Genomic DNA, 21312 nt, shown 5'->3' with positions numbered 1-21312 from the left:
CAAAAGATTTTGAATACTTTTAATCAGCAAGCATGCAGTAAATTGATCAAAACTGACATTTTTAATGTTATAAAATATATTTTTTTCTTTTCTTATTAATTATTTTCAACTTTTAAAGAATCTTGAAAAAAAAAAAAAAATAGAATGGTTTCCACAAAATTACACAGCACAACTGTTTTCATCATTGATATTAGAATGATTTCTGAAGGATCATGTGACACTGAAGACTGGATTACTCATGCTGAAAATTCAGCTTTGGATCACAGGAATAAATTACATATTAAAATATGTTCAAATAGAAAACAGTTATTTTAAATTGTAAATAATATTTCACAAGACTGCTGTTTTTACTGTATTTTTGATCAAATTAATGCAGCCTTGGTAAGATTAAGAGACTTCTTTTTCAAAAACATAAAGACCCCAAACTTTTGAAAGGTAGTGAATATTGCTTTCAACACTGAAAGATAAAACAGATCATTTTAATTAAAACGTGTGAGTGTGTGCTGTTTATTTCATGCAAGTATCACATCTTTATCATTGAAACATGCTTATTTCAGACTCAATAATCAGTCTCTTTCGAGGTTCACTTGAATTAGGATTATGCCTAACACAGCAGTAGACAGCTAGGTTTGGAATGGAGCTTATGCCACAACTTTAAAAGCAAGTATATGTAACTTACTTTACAAGTTTCTCTATCAGCATGCCAGTACAGTATAAACTGATGAGTGTTGTGAGCTTAACTGTGTCAGTTGTATATCGAGCACGAGAGCAACACTTTAAAATGGGCTGCTTTTGATTACAATCCTCACTTGCTCCTTCAGTGTGCTCCTTAGATTGCCACAGACATCAGTAAAGCCTGTGCAGGATTTGAGGCATTTATGTAAACATGGTAAAGAGAACTATGAGAGACATACAATACAACAACCAGACAGCTAAAGGAATCTGACAGCCTTTAGCTTCTCCATAGAGCGTGTGCTACAAATCCCAAGCCTATCTCATGTGGGACCGTGACTAATGGGTTTGCTATCACTGAACGAGAGATTGAGGTGGACAGTAACAAAGTACATTTACTTGAGTACTGTACTTAAGAACACTTTTTGAGTATCTGTACTGTAATTTTTTTTGGAAACTTTTAACTTTAACTATATCAAGACAAGACAAATATCGTACTTTTTACTCCACTACATTTCTGTCAAGGTCCTTGAGTAGAAAGTAGTAACGTCAGTCAGGGGATGATTTTATTTCATCTCTAAAACGTGATGGGTTTTTTTGTAGGTGACAGATATTCAGACAGCCTATCAGTGATCACTCTTGTAGGGTCACGTGTCGTGGAGTTCAGTGATTTACCATCATGTTCTTTGAACACTACTATCCTGGAAATCCAGAGTTCTCGCTCGAGCACAAATTGAAATTGCTCAGCGAGTTTACTCTGGTGTTGAGTAATGATGCTCATTAAATATGCCCTTGTATCCGAGCTGCACCAATCACATCGGGTTATCTGATATAGGCGGGCCAGAGGCGAGATGACGACAGCGCTGTGACGTCGAAGTCATTAGTAAACATTGCAAGATGGCTATGGATGACCACCAGTTGTTTGAAACAGCATTGGCTGCTACAAACGAGTTAGACTTGGCTTTTTCTCTAAAAGAGGAACAGAAGACGTCGCTCGAATCGTTCCTTTGCAAGAAGGGCGTTTTTGCTGTTTTGCCGACCGGATACGGCAAGAGTCTAACCAGTTAGCGCCGCTGGTAGCTAAGCGTATGGGGCTTGTTGTGATTGGTCGTAGTGTTATCCAATTGCGTGCAGTGAGATTTTCAAATGCATGCTCGGTGCCGCCCCTCGAGCTGGCCGATCTTTCTTTTAATCTTTCAGATTTGGGTCTGGATTTCCAGGCTAGAACACTACTCAACTGGTGGCAAAATGTACGAAGACAGATCCTCGGCGCAGTGTGTGCATCCATGGCAAATAGGTCTTCCTGTTTTGCTGTTTGTTAAAGCAGTTTTGCTGTTGGGCAGTTATACAGCCATGGTTGTGGCTGTATATTTTATACAAATTACTTAAACAGAGAATTTTTGTTTTCAGTTTGAATCCAATCATTTAAAAGTACACACTTAAATGTTTATAAAGGTATATGGCTCATAAATGTGTGACAAGTATTCGCTGAGTTTTGTTTCAGTTTATAGACGTGCTCAAGAAAAAAAAGTTCACCGAGACGGAGAGGCAGAACGCACACCCTGTTTATTTTCTTTATTTTACAAAAGCACAATGTTTTGATTTGATCGTAAGTGGACACATACAAAAGAAGAAATATCACAGATTCTTTTTTCCTATTTCTTTTTTCTGTATGACCATAAATGACGGAGTAATTTAAGTTTATTGTGCTACTATGTGAAGAAAATCCAGCAAAACGCGCCGGCGCGTTTGCCGACCTCAGGGGGTTAAACCAGGTTGGATTTTTATAGAAACACTTGATTCAAATGTGCGTAGATGACACATAGATGTGTACTTCTTTTGTTGGGTGGTAGGAGTGTTAAAAAAAAAGAAAAAAAGAAGATGATTATGGCTGTCTTTTTTTGGCAATTCAGTTTAATTTCTATAGGTTTTATCACATTCTAAAAGCTCTTAAATTCCACAGATACTACTAACTGATAGGTGTATTCTCTAGGTTGCTTCAGAGGCATAAGGTACTGTAAGTATTACATACAACAATGCAACAATAATAAAACATTGCATTGACATTTACTTTTTACTTTTGATACTTAAGTATTTTTAAAAAAGAGTACTTCTGTACTTTTACTTCAGTAAAAATCGGTCTTTACAACTTTTACTAAATATTTGACAAGTAGTATCTGTACTTTCACTCAAGTAAGGAAGCTGTGTACTTTGTCCACCATATGTGATAAATTATGCTAAGCTATTTATATAGATTTGCTAAGAGGAAAAACAACTGAATCAATATGAGGTACCCCTGACAATCATCTGACAATATATATTGAGGAATTCAGGCCTATTTATTGCAATGGGATCCAGGGTGAACCACATCTAGTCTAACAGTCCAGAAAATACTATTGTCATTTCCTTTCTACTAGAGAGAACAGTGTGTGTGGCTGCTATAACAACACAGGAAATAGATTTGTCCCTCGCATCTGGTTCTGCTCATTTGAGTGTTGATTCCTCTAATGCCTCATCCTTCAGCATGGACATTTAAACTTGCCCTGATCCCTATATGCAATATGGAAAATCCACCCAAGCAGTTTTTCGACCCATTGTGTATGAAAAAAAACATTGGATTGTGAAAATGTCATGAGGTGATGAAGTGAACGGTTAGCATGAGGGTGGCAATGGTAAGACAAGATACCAGCCGAATCTTCCACTCAACTCCAAAAGTTCATCCAAAAACATCCATCATGATCAAAAAACATTTAAAAAAAAACATTTGCTTGCTTGCTCTTAGGTGCTAGTGCACCACATATGCAGTTTATCTGGCTAAAAATAACCAAGCAAAGAACATCTGGCAGTCTGGTATGATATTCCATAAAACTGTGCCAATAAAAACATGTTTAAAATGATCAACATGAATCCGTTACGTAATGCCTCCTATTCTAGCGGAGGGAAATTATAACTAGACTATTTACTAGAATTTTGAGAAGCCTGTGTAGATGCTTGTTTCTTTTGGCTACATGCAGGGGTTTCACAAAGTTTTTCTAACCTCAGTGTGCACAGGAATGCTTGTGTCAAACCAACCACAGCAACCTTTGGAAAAGAACAATGTGTTCAATTAAACGTACGTCCTGCAGGTCAAATTTCATCTAATTAAATCACAACTAATTCTGGATTGCGCTGCGATGCACATTACTAAACAGGAAATGGTGTAGCTTGTTCCTGTTTGGGGAACTAATTGAATAAAGATAAACAAAATTATATTACTAGGGTTCAACATATGCATCTACTTGGCCACAATGAAGCTAGTCTTGGACATAATGTAAACATTATAATATTTAATAAAATATATTATTTATACCATTTTAAACACTCTTAAAAAACATTGATCTACTGCAAACATATTCACAATATTGACAGTATATCAGTTATGCTAAAGAGAACATATTCAAACATCATATATACTGTATATTAACATACATATTAATATGCATGCATGCAGTTACATCATGTACCTTTAAATGCTTTTAACAGATACTGTTCTACTGCAAACATTAATATATTAATAGTTATGCTAATTAAGAAACGATTAAAATAATATTTAAAGAAAATATTCAAGTTTTTCAAATGAACACCCCTCTAAACAGCACATAAAAACAAAGCAGACTGTGACTGGACACTTTATATCTCTGTCAGAGGTATTCTCGCAACCGAATCCTAATGGCCCGGTCATGTGGCGAAGAATAAGAATTCAATAAAGATTTAAAAGTCAATCAAACGTGAAATCCAATTTCAAGGTCTATTTCAAAAAACTTGCGAGATCAAAAAAGCAAAAAACAAAGTAAGATCAGCCAATGCAAATATCACATTCATTGGCCTCAACTAACCTAAATCAGCAGGAATTTACTTTGCTCAGAAACCAAGGTTAACAAAGAAAAACAATATGCAGATATCTCTTAAATCAAGATGAAGGTTCGTCCAAATGTTCTCCTGCAATATATAGTCTGAACGCATTCACAGACTGAAACCAGTTCAATGTCGCCGGAGGGCCAGAACAAGAGCTCCAGTTGACAAAACAACATCTCCCCGGACCGCTGTGACGCTCCTCACAGTGCTTTCACCGTGTGAGAGTTAGTGAAGGTTCCCTCCAGCTGGTTTCCATTAGCATACCTCAGATAGAGAGTGGGGGTCCTGGCTTCTTGCGGGGAGACACTAACACCCGGATAAATGAGAGGAGAAGCCGTGCAGACCCGGCCCTCGGGACAGCAGCCAAATCACACTTGATGACGGGGGATTTGTGCTGCTTTAAACTCGCCGACTGAATAAACACACTCATGTTTTGGAACATATTTGAGTGTTGTTTGACAAACCGATACGAGGCTTATAATTATGGCAATCCATTAGAGAGTGAATCAGTACATTTTTATCTGCATCATTTTTGGATTGACTATTTATAGTAAAGTCATTTTTTAAAGAAATTAATACTTTTCACTATCCAGCAAGGATGCATTAAATTGATCGAAAAGACATTTATAATGCTACAAAATGTTGTTCTTTTGAACTTTCTATTCATCACATGTAGCTGTAGCTCAAACAGTAGAGCGTTGGCGCTTGCAACGCCAAGGTCATGGGTTCGACATCCAGGGAAAGCAAGAACTGATAAGACTGTAAATGTGTAGCTTGAAATGCAATGTAAGTCGCTTTGGATAAAAGTGTCTGCCAAATGCGTAAATGTAAATGTAAATGTAAATATAAATGTCATCAAATGATCCTGAAAAAAATGCATCACAGTTTCCAAAAAAAATATGAAGGAGCACGAACTGTTTTCAACTTTGATAGTAATCAGAAATGTTTATTGAGCCACACATCAGCATGTTAGATTGATTTCTAAAGGATCATGTGACACTGAAGACTGGAGTAATGATGCTGAAAATTCAGCTTTGAGCACAGGAATAAATTACATTTTAAAATATATTCATGTAGAATATATATTCATGTTATTTTAAAACCTTTTTACTGTATTTTTATTTAATGAATTCTGCCTTGGTGAGTATGAATTCAAAAAAAAAAAAAAAAATCTTACAGACCTCAAACTTTTGAACTGTGTAACTCCTCTAATATACCACCCAGTGCACATACAAACAGCCTGACAACATCCATAATATAACTCCACTAAAGCCATGCCTGGCATAATCAGTTTAAACAATCCTAAGACACGTCATAGGCACAGATACTTTTCTTACACAAACAGCTCTGCTAATGCAAACACTTCTCACAAATGCACAAAGAATACAGTGCAATAAAAGTACGTCTCACTTACATGAGGCTGACAGGTTAATTCAAAGCTGCGCTAACAGGGTAAATTTACTTCAGACTAAGTTGAAAGTGTTTGCTATGATTATAACTATGTACTTTGCAATATAATACAAATTCATACTGCAATTAGTAGAGAAAATTCAATATTAGATTAGATTTAAATGTTCTTAAGAAAATGTGAGTGGAGTTTGCCCGTGCAAAACTCGCCGTCATGATGCCAAAGTGCTGTGGGATGAGATGCACACCAAAGTCGAACATGAGCAGAAGTAGTAGGGCCTTAGAAAGCACCAGCAAATACCAAAAGATAACAGTTTTCTCCATATGGAACTACTAAATATCAAGCTGGATGGAAACACTTGTAAAGCCGTCTTTGTTGGACATTCAGACTAGTAATTTAAGTGAGATACAGAAGTTTCTTCACTGACAGACAGGATCCACTTCAAATCTACCGAGACAAGTGTGACAAATGAGTGTATTTACTGTAGATGAAGTGTGTTTAAGCTGCTTGATCCATTAAGGATCACCCAGTGAGAAGGCCCAGTGAGAAGGCATGGTGATCCGCTGCCCACCCAGAACACAAGGACAACTTTTGAAGGCATTACGTTACAATTCTCACTCATTAACCAGCCTATAAAACACATATTCCTCTATATGTGATTCCCTAGTCCAAAAGAGTTTCTCCAAAACATTTAAAACATAAAATAAACCACGCTGCTCACACCATCAGTGAAAAATGTGCAATAAACAGGAGCTCTCTGGTTGTTTCAGGCCTTGAGAGGAGATTGTACAATGTTTGATTGAAAGTACAAACACAATGAAAGATGCAGCAACAAATCTGCAGTGTCTATAAACAAGATGAAATATTAAGATGCATTATGTCTCCCCTTCGCTACAGCACAGCTGTATTCATGTGTATTTGTTAGCGGCCACTTTAAAGTCAAAGACATTTAAGGGTCATTGTATAAAAAAGGAAAGTTGATATTTAAAGCCTTTTACTCAAGGTCATCATGAAACTGTATGCTTCTTAGAGAATTTAATGCTGGTATTTAATGTTTTCAATACTCAATAGCTTGCTCTGCAAAATCATGGGGACAAGGTTCACAATTTAAAGGGTTTGTTCACCCAAAAATAAAAATTATCTGACTTTCTTCTTTCAGCCGAACACAATCAGAGTTATATTCAAAATATTCTGGCTCTTCCAAGCTTTATAATGGGAGTGAATGCTACCTTGTTTTTACTTTTATGATGGATGGATGTGCTTTTTTGGACTTAACAAAAAGGTACCATTCACTTCCATTATAAAGCTTGGAATAACCAGGATATTTTTGAATATAACTCTGATTGTGTTCGGCTGAAAAAAGAAAGTCATATACACCTAGGGTGGCTTTAGGGTGAGTAAATTATGGGATAATTTTAATTTAATTTGGGTGAACCCTTTAAAATGGTCCCCTAATGGCAAAACTAACAAAATATCTTCAACTTTTTTTAAAGGGGTCATATAATGGTACATGCACTTTTACAAGTTGATTGTACTGAAATGTGTGTTGGCAGTGCCTGTACACAACCATCATAAAATGATAAAAATCCATCCAGTGTTTTTTTTTTAAATCTTCTTATATGTTTTCCCCTGTCTCTAATCAAGCCGTTCGACCGTGTGACGTCACACGGTCGGACGCCCCTCCCACGATGGTCGATTGACAGACTCCGCCCTTTCCCCATGATCAACGTCAATGCTTTCATGTGTGCGCGAATCATTTCACACACCAGAGACTGCTTTACAAACGAGGGCCAGTATAAAGCTGGTTTTGCTAAAAGCTGCTTCTGGAAAAAGCATCCGTACCAACTATTCGTGTTCCTGCTGCACCTCCAGAAGAACTGAAGTGAGTGAAACGTTTTATTAACATTTATATTAATCTTTGCAAATCGCTTGCACGCTTCACGATGAATGCAGCTATTTTTACACTCAGGGTACATTATGGCATGTTTTCTATGTACGACGTTCTCAATATAATTCATAATCCCACGTTTATAATGAACAACGCGTTATGGTTTTTGTGTTATTATTAAAAACGGTGTCCGCACAGAACAGAGGGGCGGGGTGAGCAAAGCTCATTATCATTTAAAGACACATGCACTGAAACGGCGTGCTGAAAACAGAGCTGTTTTTGACCAGGTAAAATGAGTGTTTTCTTACAGTACTAATGAGAATTTTTAATTAAAGTATATTACAGACTTTTAATTTAGACCATAAAGAAGCATATTAGCTTGTACAAAAATGGCATTATATGACCCCTTTAAGGCGAGACACGGCAGGCAAAAACATTGTTTGTTTTTTTACTGGTCAATTTTGAGATTTTTGGATATTTGTCTTCAATAAATGTCTTCTTTCAGACTTGTGGTGAAAAAAAGTCCGAAATACACATTTAGGTCTTTATTTTACTACACTTTGTCTGTTTGCGTCTGTAGATTTCTCCTAAATTCAACAAAAGTTGGCGTTCTTAATCAACATGCTGCTCCGTGATCGCTGCCGTTGTGGTGAACAATCGGGTCTGGCTGAAGAAATGAGTCCGGGCTTAGGACCCAATTAGTATGCCAGTAGTATGCCTGATCTAAATCTGTTCTCGCGATACGGTAAGGCAGTATCAGTGCAGTAATATCAGGTAAAGCTAATAGCACGATCATCGGATAACGTTAGCTGTATGCTATGCTACTATCTAAGCTAACTAAAAAACACACTAACAACGAGAAATGTTTAATTTCACAATCTATAGCTTCGGTTAAATACTAGTATATGAAACGTATAATGTAAAATACATTAAATACATTGATGACTCGTTATAACGTAGTACAAACGTCTTCTATAATAAAGTGATTTTGTATGATTTATAACCAAGGCACTAAAGCGATTACCCATAAAACGTGCTTTGAACCAATCGGATTGCTTGGGTCCTAAGCCCGGACTCATCTCTTCAGCCGGACCCGATTGTTCATCACACCGTCACCCTGTCATCACACACACCGCTGGAAAGCTCTCTCTCTCCTGTACAATGCTGTCGGATCCAAATATGGTAATTTCCTTTTTATCAGCAACCAATCGTGAAAGTAAAAGGGCTGAATGCGCAATCTCATTGGCTGATGATAAATCTTTAAAGCCCGTTTTCTCAAAATGACTTTTCTCTCATTCTCCAAGTCCGAAATCTCCACTTCAGTAGCACCGATATACACCAAACTTTCCAGTCTTGTACCTAGTTATATTATGAAGACATTTACAGAGGGATTTGTAAATATATTATTCCTAGCCTGATTTATATAACATTTTATTCCAAAAAACATGGCGAAAATCATTTTTTTAAGGCTATTGACAGTATATTCTGATTTACAGGATAAAACTAGATATCCATAAATCCCTCTGTAATTTTTTCCCATCTAATATGTGAACACAATGAAAAAATTATTTTTAACCTGGCTTTATCCAATACTCAGATTTAGTTTTTTTTAAATATATGCAAATGAGTGCATATTTAATTAGATCTTGCCTAATTTGCATATTTAAACATTAAATGACAGAAAACTTGTAATACATTTTTTCTCATCTTAATGTAGATAATCAACTGGGAAAGTTTCATGGTGATATCTGCTAGTTAAAATTTTTACCCTATTCACCTGTAGTGTCTCACCTTAATACATATTCAGTTTTTGTTGAGTTAAGTTGTTAAAAGTGTTAAAGTCATTAGTCATGCATGTAATGAAAGAACACAAAAGGCACATTTTGTAGAATGACTCTTACCAGTCTTACAGCTGCCAAAGGAAAACCATGTGTGAATGTACTTAAGACCAGGTCAGCAAACTCTATTGTCACAGGCTTAATGTTGTTGGTTAAAGCATATTTGTATCATGCGCTGTTTCGTGTAAAGCAAAAACAGGAGCATGGTAAGGAGCAAACCCTTCCTGTAAGAAGATCCCCTATGGAGAAGTGGCTCATAAAGCAGTGCCAGTGAAGTTTACAGGCTCTGTGTGGGCCTTCTCGTCACAGCCGGGACGCCCTGAGGATACTGACGCTGTGATAGCAGCCTGTTACCAGCAGACAGACAACAAGAGGCTAACTGTGTGCTCACAATGACCACTGTCTCTCGGCCCACTCACAAAACAAGGTCTCTCATTAAGTACGCTGCATTTCAAAAGGTAGTTGTTTGTCACCTGATGGTGGGTATCTCAGTTTGATAGTGAGACTTTATTATAGGTCACTTAGTGAAAATCTCCTTTGACTCAAACCACACAAGCTCCTACATGATTTAATCAGAGCTCGGCACCAAAGACATGGATAGTCCTTTGAAGGGAAGATTGCAGTACATGGCAACACAATTTGGCCATTTCCTCACACAAATCTATCGTATAGCTTCAGAACACAGCACACAAGTAATTTTTAAGTGTGCTCTTTTGAGTTTTTACGAGCTTGACAGTCAAAATTGCCATACTATCTATTTATTTAATGTGCAGGTGTGAAATCACATCGTTTTCAAATTCATAGCTTGTTTTTTTCGACAACCAGCAACAAATAAAAACCAACAAAAGCTACTATTTCGAAGCAGTTACAGAAAACTGCGTATGGACATATTTGGTGCATGTTGATGGAGTGAAATAAAGTTCAGCACAACATGGCTTGACCTCCAGCACAGGGCTGTTTACAGTACAGGTCATGGGAGAGAAGACACTGGGTCAGTCGAGGACAAGTGCAGACAACATCACATGGACCAGCATGAATTCTGCGGTGCTGATACATCCAGACTACAAGACAAATGTAGTCAAAATGAAATGGCGTTCACAACCCATTTAACTCTCGTAATGTCTGGGAGAAACAGGACATTTTACGAGAAAGAAACTAGGCTGGGACTTGAATGCATTTTAAAAGTGAACGTTACATATCATAATTGATATTAATCAACATTAAAATCACTCTATAATTACCAATAAGTAAGATGCTATTTAAATGCTTATTTTTACGATCAAAGCTTGTAGTTTTAAAACATATAATGCAATGCAATACAATGATGATTAAGAGATGAAAAAATAAACCTTCCTCAAAAGCCTGATGATCATATTTGAAACTCACATTTGAACATGATTCAAAATTTGCATATTAAATATAAAACAGTAGCCTAAATTTTTTGCTTTTTGGCTATTGGTTATTAACTTGTGATGAAAGATTACAAAGACAAATTTTATTTGTTGGGATAACAAGGATGGATGCACAGCAAGACCAGGAATGTATATTATGGAAGTAAAACAGGTACATTTTGATTTCATATTGACTCAAGGACAAATCCCTGGAGTCTGAACCTGTGGAGCATGAGGTACGCTGGGATATCTTTGAGTAAACTCACCCTTACAAAGGACGTGTACTGATGGCACTGCTGTCGGTTGATTTCCAGGCTGAAACGCTGACTTACAGCACTGGTCTGCTCAACACCGTTTCCAAAATACACCCGGGCCGGCAGACCTTTGTGTCTCTTATCTGCATCTGCTGTTAGATTGTACAGCAACTCTGAGGAGGAAAACAGACACACACATTTCTGTAAGACAACAATGTGTAAACATCTCTCATAACATGATCTGTGGTTAAACACACACTATCAGAAGCATTCCAGGACGATTTTAGATTTAAAAACAAAGTCAAGTAAGACGTCAAGTTCCCACTGTCAAAGTTGTGGAAAAGAGAGAGAACAGTACAAGAACATTTCTTGGGTCACGTCCAAGAGTTAAAGGTTTCATTTGTGGAAGTCTGAGAAAACAGCAAGGACATTGAAGAAGAAATATGGTTCAAATGGTACTGATGAATCATTAAAAAATAAAATAAAATAAAATAAATAAAAACTTGAATGAATAAATAAATAAATAAATATTTAATGACAAATAAGTACATTTCATCAATATAATGCAAATAAAATCTCATTATCAGTACTGATTTTTTTAACACATTTAATTTATAACAATTATACAATACAATTCAAACAATATTATATTTTTTTCACATTACAATAATGAGATGTTTTGCATTAAAGAGGAAATGTGCTGAATTGTCATCAATACAACGTCAAAAAAATAAAAAAAATAACTTTGGCCTTGCTCTTAAAGTAAGTTTCAGGTTCTTTATGAAAAATAATATTGCATTTTTCTTTTTGTTTTGGGATGAAATATGATCCAGACATCTCTTGGTGAGATTCATCCATCTACACCTACAGGCTTTTCCAAAACCCAGAAATTGTTCAAAAACACAGAACTCTTGGACAGGACCCCAGAAATTGCTGCTTTCTTTCCACTGCCGTGAGTGTGACTGGAGGAACTTGATGAATTTCTTGACAGTTTTTGTGATGAGGTCAAATGTTTAATTGCAGGACCCTTGCTCCAATCCTGACGGTGAGTAAGAGCTATTATTTCTCTGCTAGTCTCACAGGGTGTTACTCTAATGAAGGTCTGTGAGCAGGAAGGGGCTCCTGGACCAATGCAGGGGATTGTTCTTTGAACACATCCAGCTGTGAGTGCACTATGAGCTCACTCCGGCCTACAGAACCAGGGCGTTACCCAGACACAAGGTGCACTTCCCAATGTGAGTGCCATGTGGAGCTAACACTAGTGCTCTGTACTTCCCTGAAACGTCCCATTATGTAACACCCCCTTAATATACTCCATCTCCCATAAGGCCACACCCACTCAGCAAGCAGTGGCCACACTCAACGGTTTAGCAAGAGGTCATTCTCATGCAGTCAGGCTCATTGAGTCAAGTAACAAAAACTAAATATCAGAAACAAAACAACTAGATTTAATGGGGAAAAAAGCCTTTTTTTCTGAGCAATTTTAAAAATGTATTTGGTGATATCTGCCAAAAGTGATTCATAGTGAATTACTGTTTATCAAGAGTATGTAGTTATGGGTTTAGTGAGTAAAAAAATAAATAAAAATAATAACAATTAAATAATAAAATAAATATTAAATTTTAAAAAATGCTATAAAAATGCTTTAAAATAAAATGCTATGAATTAAAATGCATTGCAATAAAATAAATTAAATTAAAATAATCTAAAATGCATTGCAATGCAATAAAATGCAATGTAATAAAATAAAATAAAAATCCCAAAACACTGAACCAAAAACCCTCCCAAAAATGAATCTATAGTGAGTGTCACCTATGTGGCCAGGCACATGTTTTCCTCGAAAGCTCATGCAGATGGTGACATTGAAGCAGTTGAGATGCTGTGGACCCTCGTGACACTGCGGTACTGTGATGTTTATTGAGACAGGCAAAAAGATGGAGACGTCCACCGAGATCACTGGCCTGGATCTGTCACATGCAACAGCAAAGAAAGGTCAAAGCTACACCAGAATGGATGGGATGATTATAAGAGAACACTAACTAGGAATTGATGTAATTAAGCTTTTGTTGGATCCGAAGTGCACAACTTACCTTAACAAAACCACACTGTCAGCCATGAACGCCCCTATCGTCACATCTGATATGGATGAAAACAAACAAACAAAATTGTTTATCTGGATGATAAGATGTTATCATAAGATAAAATTCAGAGCTTAAAACTATTCAAAATCATAATTGCTGAGATAAAATGAAATATAAATATTAGATGAAGAACTCAAAAAATAGAATGTAATTGAAGTACTAAAAGAAAAAAATATATAAAAGAGGAGTAATATAGAAATAAAAAAACTCAAAAACTAATAAAAATGACAAAAGCACATGAGAAAATTCTTAAAACTTAAGTTAAGATTGAAATAAAAACTGAATATATATATTCAGTTTTTATATTTGAGTTCTTCATCTAATATTTATATTTCATTTTATCTCAGCAATTATGATTTTGAATAGTTTTAATATATATATATATTTTTTAGTTTATATATATATATATATATATATATATATATATATATATATTAGTTTATATATATATATTAGTTTTAATATATATATATATATATATTTTTTAATTTTTTTTAGTTTTAATATATATATATATATTTTTATTTTTTTATTTTTTTTATTATATTTTTATTTATATTTCTTTTTATTTTATTTGTGATAGCAAAATGTTATGATTGGTCACCACTAATTAGTAAACTCTAATGCAAAACAGCACAATTATTGTACATGCTAACTGCTATCCAGTATATAAAAGAAGTGTTTTTTGAACACTTTTTTTTTTTTTTTTAAATTGTTTAAATCACTTAGAAGATGAAGTCTTCTTTGTTGATATTCTCTTTCGCCTCTGTTTAATCAGAGCGTCCACTGTGGAATGCTGTAAACAAAATGCTTGCTGGCCACAGCACTACGAGCTCGGCCGAGCAGACACAACGTGTCAAGAAGCGGTTGAGAAAATTAAGCAAACACCACTTAATCCACATTCCTCGGATTAGCGAAGCATGGGACATTCTCCATCATATAATTAATCCTGTCTTGGACCAGATTCTTCTGTGGATGCAAAGAAAGATGAGTAGCATCTTTTGGCCATTTTTACAGCAGCTTTCACATCATAAGCCCGATCGCTTTGGACAAATCACATGATTTGACGAATCATTCATGTCATGAGTTACACACTGAAGTTTAATACTTAGAGGTTCCCAGAATGGAATAAACTAACTGAAGGTCGTTAAAATTTTTACATGTTTCCCATCTTTACGCAGAGATCGCTAAAGGCCAATGTTAGTGGTCTGGCACCAGTCATGGTTTCTCACTGAATGCGGTTGGTTTTGATCTAGTTAATTCGGAACATTCTCAATGTTCATTCGAGCAGAACTAGCCAAGTTTCTAAAGTAAAGCCAAACCTGGATATCCGTTTCCATCCATGTCCACATTGCCGGAAATTGACTGGCCGAACATTTGTAGGGTGGGGTTGATGCTTCGCCCAGACAATCTCTGCATACGTTCAAGGTGAGAGAGAAAATCACATCAACCAATCAGAGACGTTTCATAACATCTGAATTAACACGTGCACACAGAAAAAAAACAAAAAAAACATTAATAAAACATCTAGAGATTTCAAAATGTCACGCAGTTCTACACATTTTCCTTTCCCTTGTGTGTTCATTTATTAAATATTTGAGCTAATTTGATTATTCTTTCAGCTACCAATATCCGTCTAGCACTCTCAGCTCCATTTAAGGCATTTTCCCACAATATCAGCCGATAGATATAATCTGATGAACCTATTGCTTACCCATCAATCAAACTGTTAAACTGCATGAGCTATTAGGTTTCTCAATAAAACAAGTGACCCATTGCCAACTAAATCAATCCATCAAATTCATTTTAAAAAGGGGTGGTTGATTATGATTTCACTTTTCTAACTTTAGTTAGTGTGTAATGTTGCTGTTTGAGCATTAACAACATCTGCAAAGTTACGACACTCAAAGTTCAAAGCAAAGGGAGATATTTTCTTCTTTTTTTTATCGCTTTTTAAGGACTACAACAAACGGCTGGTAGGGACTACACGACATTCCTCCCGGGTTAGTGACATCACCAACCCTAAAATTTACATAAACCCCGCCCCAGGGAATGCAATTTATAGATTATCAAGACAGAATATACTAATCAATGACTAGAAGATAACTACACATAAGCCTCATAAATTCACCATTCAGAAATGTCCTGACTCCGGTTTGAAACTTAAAAGGACACAAGCTGTTGAAGCTCCGCCCCCTGTGCCGGGAGCAGCAGCTCATTTGCATTTAAAGGAACAGACACAAAACGGTGCATTTTTGCTCACCCTCAAAAAGTGACAATTTTAACATGCTATATAAAAATATCTGTGGGGTATTTTGAGCTAAAACTTCACATAAAGCGTTTTTTCGTATTCGTGATTCGGTGGCTCGAAAATCAAAACTGATCCGAATTTATTTTATGATGGATAAAAGTTTCGGAGGCAGTGTGCAAGCATGATTGACATAACGTGAGGTCGTATTTATTTTTTAACGTGTGAAAATTTCGGACTCAGTGTGCAAGGGCCTTTATTTTACATTTTGTGAATAGGGCATTATACCACCCCTTTAAAACAGTCACCAATCAAACTCAATAGCATCATAATTAAACAAAAAAAAAACTAAACTAATGGTCGACTCTACCGTATACTGTTGAAAGCTGACAAAATAAATGTAAAAAAAAAATATATATATATATATATTGATACTAATTTTCAATAAGTAATACAAACAGTTGAGCAAATCACTTCAGCAAAATAATGGTTGATTACCATTGAGTACTTGTTAACTATTCCTGTGGCATCACCATGGTAGATGTAGACAGCTCCTCCATAGTCATCCTCTTCAGGAGCTCCAATCGCAACATCTACAGCACAAAAGACCAGCAAACAAGCCAATGAGAAAGATGGAAACAAGGGAGAAACAGAGAGTAAAGCCGGGCACACGCTGTATGATATTTTCCACGATTCTGTCATCTAAATTTTAAAACATTTCTTTCGTAGGCCAAACAGAGTTTCGCTTCTCATTAATGGATGGATGAACATGGCACATGAATTGATGATGTGAAACACCCGGCAAATCGTGACCAAAGTCTTAGCTGAGATAGACAGTCTGACTTAATATACAGTCGTCATAGAGGTCTGCCTTGGCTTTTCCTCAAGATCTTATTGGGGTCATGACGGACAGTCTGACGAGCAACAATCGTAAATGTTAGAAAAAACAGCATAGTTTGCAGCCGGCTTACGACTGGAATAGAAACGCTAGAAGTGGATTTGAGTGTGTCAGGACCCCAATAAATGACTGTTTGCTTTAAGCTCATCTCTGTTAGAAAGACGCTCTGCTAAGTCACTTAATGGACACTTGCGTGTTTTTGAGAGCCTTTAAAGGTCTGTGAAACTTCAGGGGGGTTTAAACGGTGTCATAAAAAACCCTTGTGCATGAACAGCAGCAGTACACATTTCACTAACACATATTTAAAATGTGCTGAGCTTTGAAAACTTGAACATTTTTATAACTGCTTTGCTTTAAGGTTGACAGTTTTCGTGGCATCTGTTTGCATATAGTTCGTCTGATTTGTGATTCTGGATCTGTTTCGTAATTCTGAAACAATAAAACACATTTGTATAACTGCAAATAATTATAGAAATTCCTGCAAACACTAAATCTGAAGCACCAACCATTAATATCTATATTTATAGGCTGAGATATTTTTGTCACTTGAGACTGAGACAATTTATATGCAAAACCTTTAAATAATTAGCGTTCAGTTTTGGGGTTGGTAAGATTATTTACAAATGTTTTTGTAAGAAGGCTGCATTTATTTGAACACAAAAATACAGTAAAATTGTGAAATATTATAAAAATTTAAGTTAAGTTTTCTATGCGAAAACTATTTTTTTTAAATGTAATTTATTCCTGTGATGCAAAGCTGAATTTTCAGCATCATTACTCCAGTCTTCAGTGTCACATGATCCTTCAGAAATCATTCTAATATGATGATTTGATGCTCAGGAAACATTTCTGATTATTCTTATTAACAGTTGTGATGCTTAATGTTTTTGTGGAAACCTTGAAGGATTTTTTTCAGGATTCTCTGACGAATAGAAAGTTCAAAAGAGCAGGATTTATTTGCAATAGAAATCTTTATTAGGGAACAGACCCCCCTGTTTTTCACAAGCTGATGTAAATTTATACCCAATAAGAGGCAGGTCAAAGGGAAACAGGTTAACCTCATGTAATCTCTTTATGGTTACAGCCTCCTAAAAGACAATTTACTACAACACTGACCCCTAAAAAAGTTAATGCTTCTCGATACACACGTACATTTTTACTAAGATGCTTGATTGTTTGAATCAGATTCTTGTTTTAATGTGCTGCCAACCCCTCGCTATCCCACAATGGAAAGATTCACTTCCTGTTTAATCTGACACATCTGTCTCCACTTCTCAGATATTCCTCAGGCCATTTGAATTAGCTTTTTCATAAGCTCTGATTTCTTACCATCTTGTTTCCACATGAATGGATTTGTGTTTGGTCTTTTATTATCAGATGGTCAGTCTCCCTAAACACTTTCAGTAACACTCATGAGGAAAGCCCGTACTAAAACTACAAAAAGGCGACATGCAGAAAATAGAGCTACAATCAAGCAATGCATCAGGTAAAGAGCGAAGCCAGATGCCAAGAAAAGCCTCCGACTGGGGTGCCAGGAAAATCAAGAGTGAGAACACAAGTCACAGAGGAGATATCTGAGGTTTGAATCTGCTTCACATCAAAATATCTTTTCCAGTTACTTGACAAACGATGTCTGTCTGTCTCCAATACAGTGGAAATAGGAGTTTTGCAAAATTTGCTTTTGTGATCATTTTGAATTTAAAGGAATATACCAGGTTAAACATATGTGTACAGTAACACACTTACAGTTCATTGTGTGATAATTGCATATTTAAAACATCAACTACCATTCAAAAGTTTTGTAAAATTTTATTTATGTTTTTAAAAGAAGTCTCTTCTGCTCACCAAGGCTGCATTTATTTGATCGAAAATACAGTAAAAACAGTAATATTGTCAAATATTGTAAAATGTAATTTATTCCGGTGATCAAAACTGAATTTTCAGCATCAATATTCATGTCTTCAGTGTCATATGATCCTTCAGAAATCATTCTTATATGATTTGCTGCTCAAGAAATATTTTTTTTGTTCTTTTTTTTTTCTTTTTTTATTACACTTTTTTTTTTTTTAGGATTCTTTACATTTTTAAAGTTCAAATTAGCAGTATTTATTTGAAATAGACATTTTTTGTAACATTATAAATGTCTTTACTGTCAATTTTGATCAATTGCATTGATCAAGCATCCTTGCTGAATAAAAGTATTCATTTATTTCAAAGAAATAATCTGACAGACTCCAAACTTTCAGAATATTCCTTTATGTTGAAGGACTTCACTATTAGTTGCTCATGCACTGCTCTGATGTGTGATCATTTTGAGCTCAAGCAGACTTTGGACACTGACCTTGGTAGCCATCGTCATCAATGTCCCCAAGAGACGTGATACACTCTCCAAAATGAGCATTGTATGCATTGTCACCGTTCAATATCGCAACCTCCTCCATTACTCCCTGAACAAACAGGAACAAAAAACTTGTGTTCAAAACATTTGCAAAGTTGCATGAAGATATTTACCTTAAAATTAAAACCTGGTCACAATGCAGCTTTAAGGCATTAGTGTACCAACTTTAAAGGCATTTAAGTGTCGTTTATGACAAATATTGGCATCATTAATAAGTAACACAGTATGTATGTAAGGCATGGTGAACTCACATTACCACTGCTGAGGTAAACAGAAACTTGGCCTTCATCCCGGATTTTGCTGTGCATGGGTGCTCCCACCAGCAAGTCCGACAGTCCGTCCGCGTTTAGGTCAACTGCACACAATGAGGAGCCAAAGTAAGAGCCCATCTGAAACCAAGCCGAGCCAAGAGCAAACGGGTCAGGTTACAACGCCATGCACAGGGCACATACACCTCCATAAGATGCATTACCTCATACTGTTCCCTTTTGGAAGAAAGTCAAGCTATGCTGACCTATATTTGAATATACTGTACATGAATATACATGAGATCTGAGAGCTGTTTTTCAACTAACAACTTCAATTTTTTCAACATTCAAAACTTGGGACATAGATCATGAGTCATATGCATGACTTTAACCCTGTAAAACACATTTAGACACAATATAAGAAACAAGTTGGCATATGTTTTTTTTTTTGTTGAGTATCATATTTGATGCATCAGGCTTTTATGGCTAATATGATATAGTGAATCTCTTACTCAAGGAGGAAAAAAGTCAAACTGAGCAAAACTATGCAATTTGATGCAGTTGATAATATATATATATATATATATATATGGCCAAAAAAATTAATTATGATAGCCTGTAAAGTAAATAAATGAGATCTTTATAACAGTATAGCAACTACTTACATAAATTGCATATAAATATCAGTGGACAGTCTATATCTCCCAATAATGTCTCAGTAAGATGATATTTAGATGCTTAGTTTTATGATCAAATCTCTGTAGTTTTTATTGTGTGTGTGTGGGGGGGGGGGGGGGACATAATGGAATGCAATACAACAATGCTTAATGTTTCATATTATATTCACATTTTAACATGATTTTTTCTAAAAAAAAAAAATTATGTAAGGATAATTACGTAAACTTAAGTTGCTTCAGTCCAGTGCCCATCTTAAAATATTACTAACAATATAAAAGTTGTTTACTTTATAAAAATCAGTTAGATACTAAAATGAAATTTTACTTGCTAAAAAAGTATAAACTATCAATCAGAGGGCATGTAGCAGATTTGATCATATTGACAATTTAGAGGCATAAGAAATTTGCATATCAAATATGATACACTAGGCGTTTAAAGGGTTAATGGCGTTTTTATGATGCTTTTTGTCCTTTTAGGATCTCCACAGCCCCTGATCAACATATGCATTTGTACAAATTCTTCAAAACTGTGTTGCACAGAAAAGAGAACGATTCTTTTAAATAGCTATGTGTGATTAAATAAACATCTTACATTTGGAATAAATGAGTAAACCTGAACACTATACCCACCATTTTCCCTGAGGCTTGAAAGATCTTCACAAGAGATGTTCCCTCAATTCTGAAGACGTAAACCTAAAATGACGGATGACAATGTGGTTTTATAATGTCAAAGTTGGTGTAATGTAAACAGAATCTGGAAGCAATGATGCAATTTCTGAACACTGCAAGAAACTAAGTGAAAACCACTCACTTTTCCACCACCACTGTCTTGAGGTGCACCAGCTGCCACTTCTATGGTGTTTGGAGAGGAAAAGTGACCAGCAGTCACAGCATACCCTAAAAAACACAAATCTGTGATGGACTGACTACAGCATGCAATATTGAAGTAGTTATTAACATCCAAATAAGCAGGAGTTACCAAGATAGCTGTATCTATGAGGGCTCAGGTCGTCTTGATTAAGGTTGTAGTGAGTATTGGATGTCATGTTAAACACTTTGACTGTTCCGGTCCAGTAGTAAGAACCAGGTGCACCCATGATAACCAGCTCCTAGAAAACAATATCAAAAGCAATGGAGATCCATTCAAAAAGACAAAAAAAATTCAACAGGCTTCAGCACATTTCCTTACAGCTGAAAAGAAAGTTACATCTCAAATTATAGGAGAAAACACAGAGCTGTTGGTGTGGCTTTGGTCAACCGAAAGCCACAAACCATGTTGTATTATCTGCTGGTAACCCAACCGTGAGCTGAAATGGCAGCTGCTGTTCTTCGCTTTGATCACTCAATGGACTTTAAA

At 35.8% G+C, this 21312-nt stretch overlaps 1 protein-coding gene across 1 annotated transcript in view; it reads right to left on the bottom strand.

Moving 5' to 3' along the window:
- Positions 1-21312, bottom strand: part of itga9 (integrin, alpha 9) — a 97606-nt gene that overhangs the window by 50151 nt on the left and 26143 nt on the right. The window contains exons 6-15 of the mRNA XM_084093988.1: positions 20935-21064; positions 20767-20852; positions 20586-20648; positions 19282-19419; positions 18974-19079; positions 16233-16327; positions 14809-14899; positions 13436-13481; positions 13158-13312; positions 11358-11518 (exon numbers count right to left, since the gene is read on the bottom strand). Of these exons, the coding sequence (XP_083950114.1) occupies positions 11358-11518; positions 13158-13312; positions 13436-13481; positions 14809-14899; positions 16233-16327; positions 18974-19079; positions 19282-19419; positions 20586-20648; positions 20767-20852; positions 20935-21064 (1071 nt within the window). The remainder of the gene's footprint in view (positions 1-11357; positions 11519-13157; positions 13313-13435; positions 13482-14808; positions 14900-16232; positions 16328-18973; positions 19080-19281; positions 19420-20585; positions 20649-20766; positions 20853-20934; positions 21065-21312) is intronic.

Source organism: Abramis brama (assembly GCF_963993115.1).
Source record: "Abramis brama genome assembly, chromosome: 19".
NCBI lineage: Eukaryota > Metazoa > Chordata > Actinopteri > Cypriniformes > Leuciscidae > Abramis > Abramis brama.
This window is presented reverse-complemented; position numbering and strand designations above follow the sequence as displayed.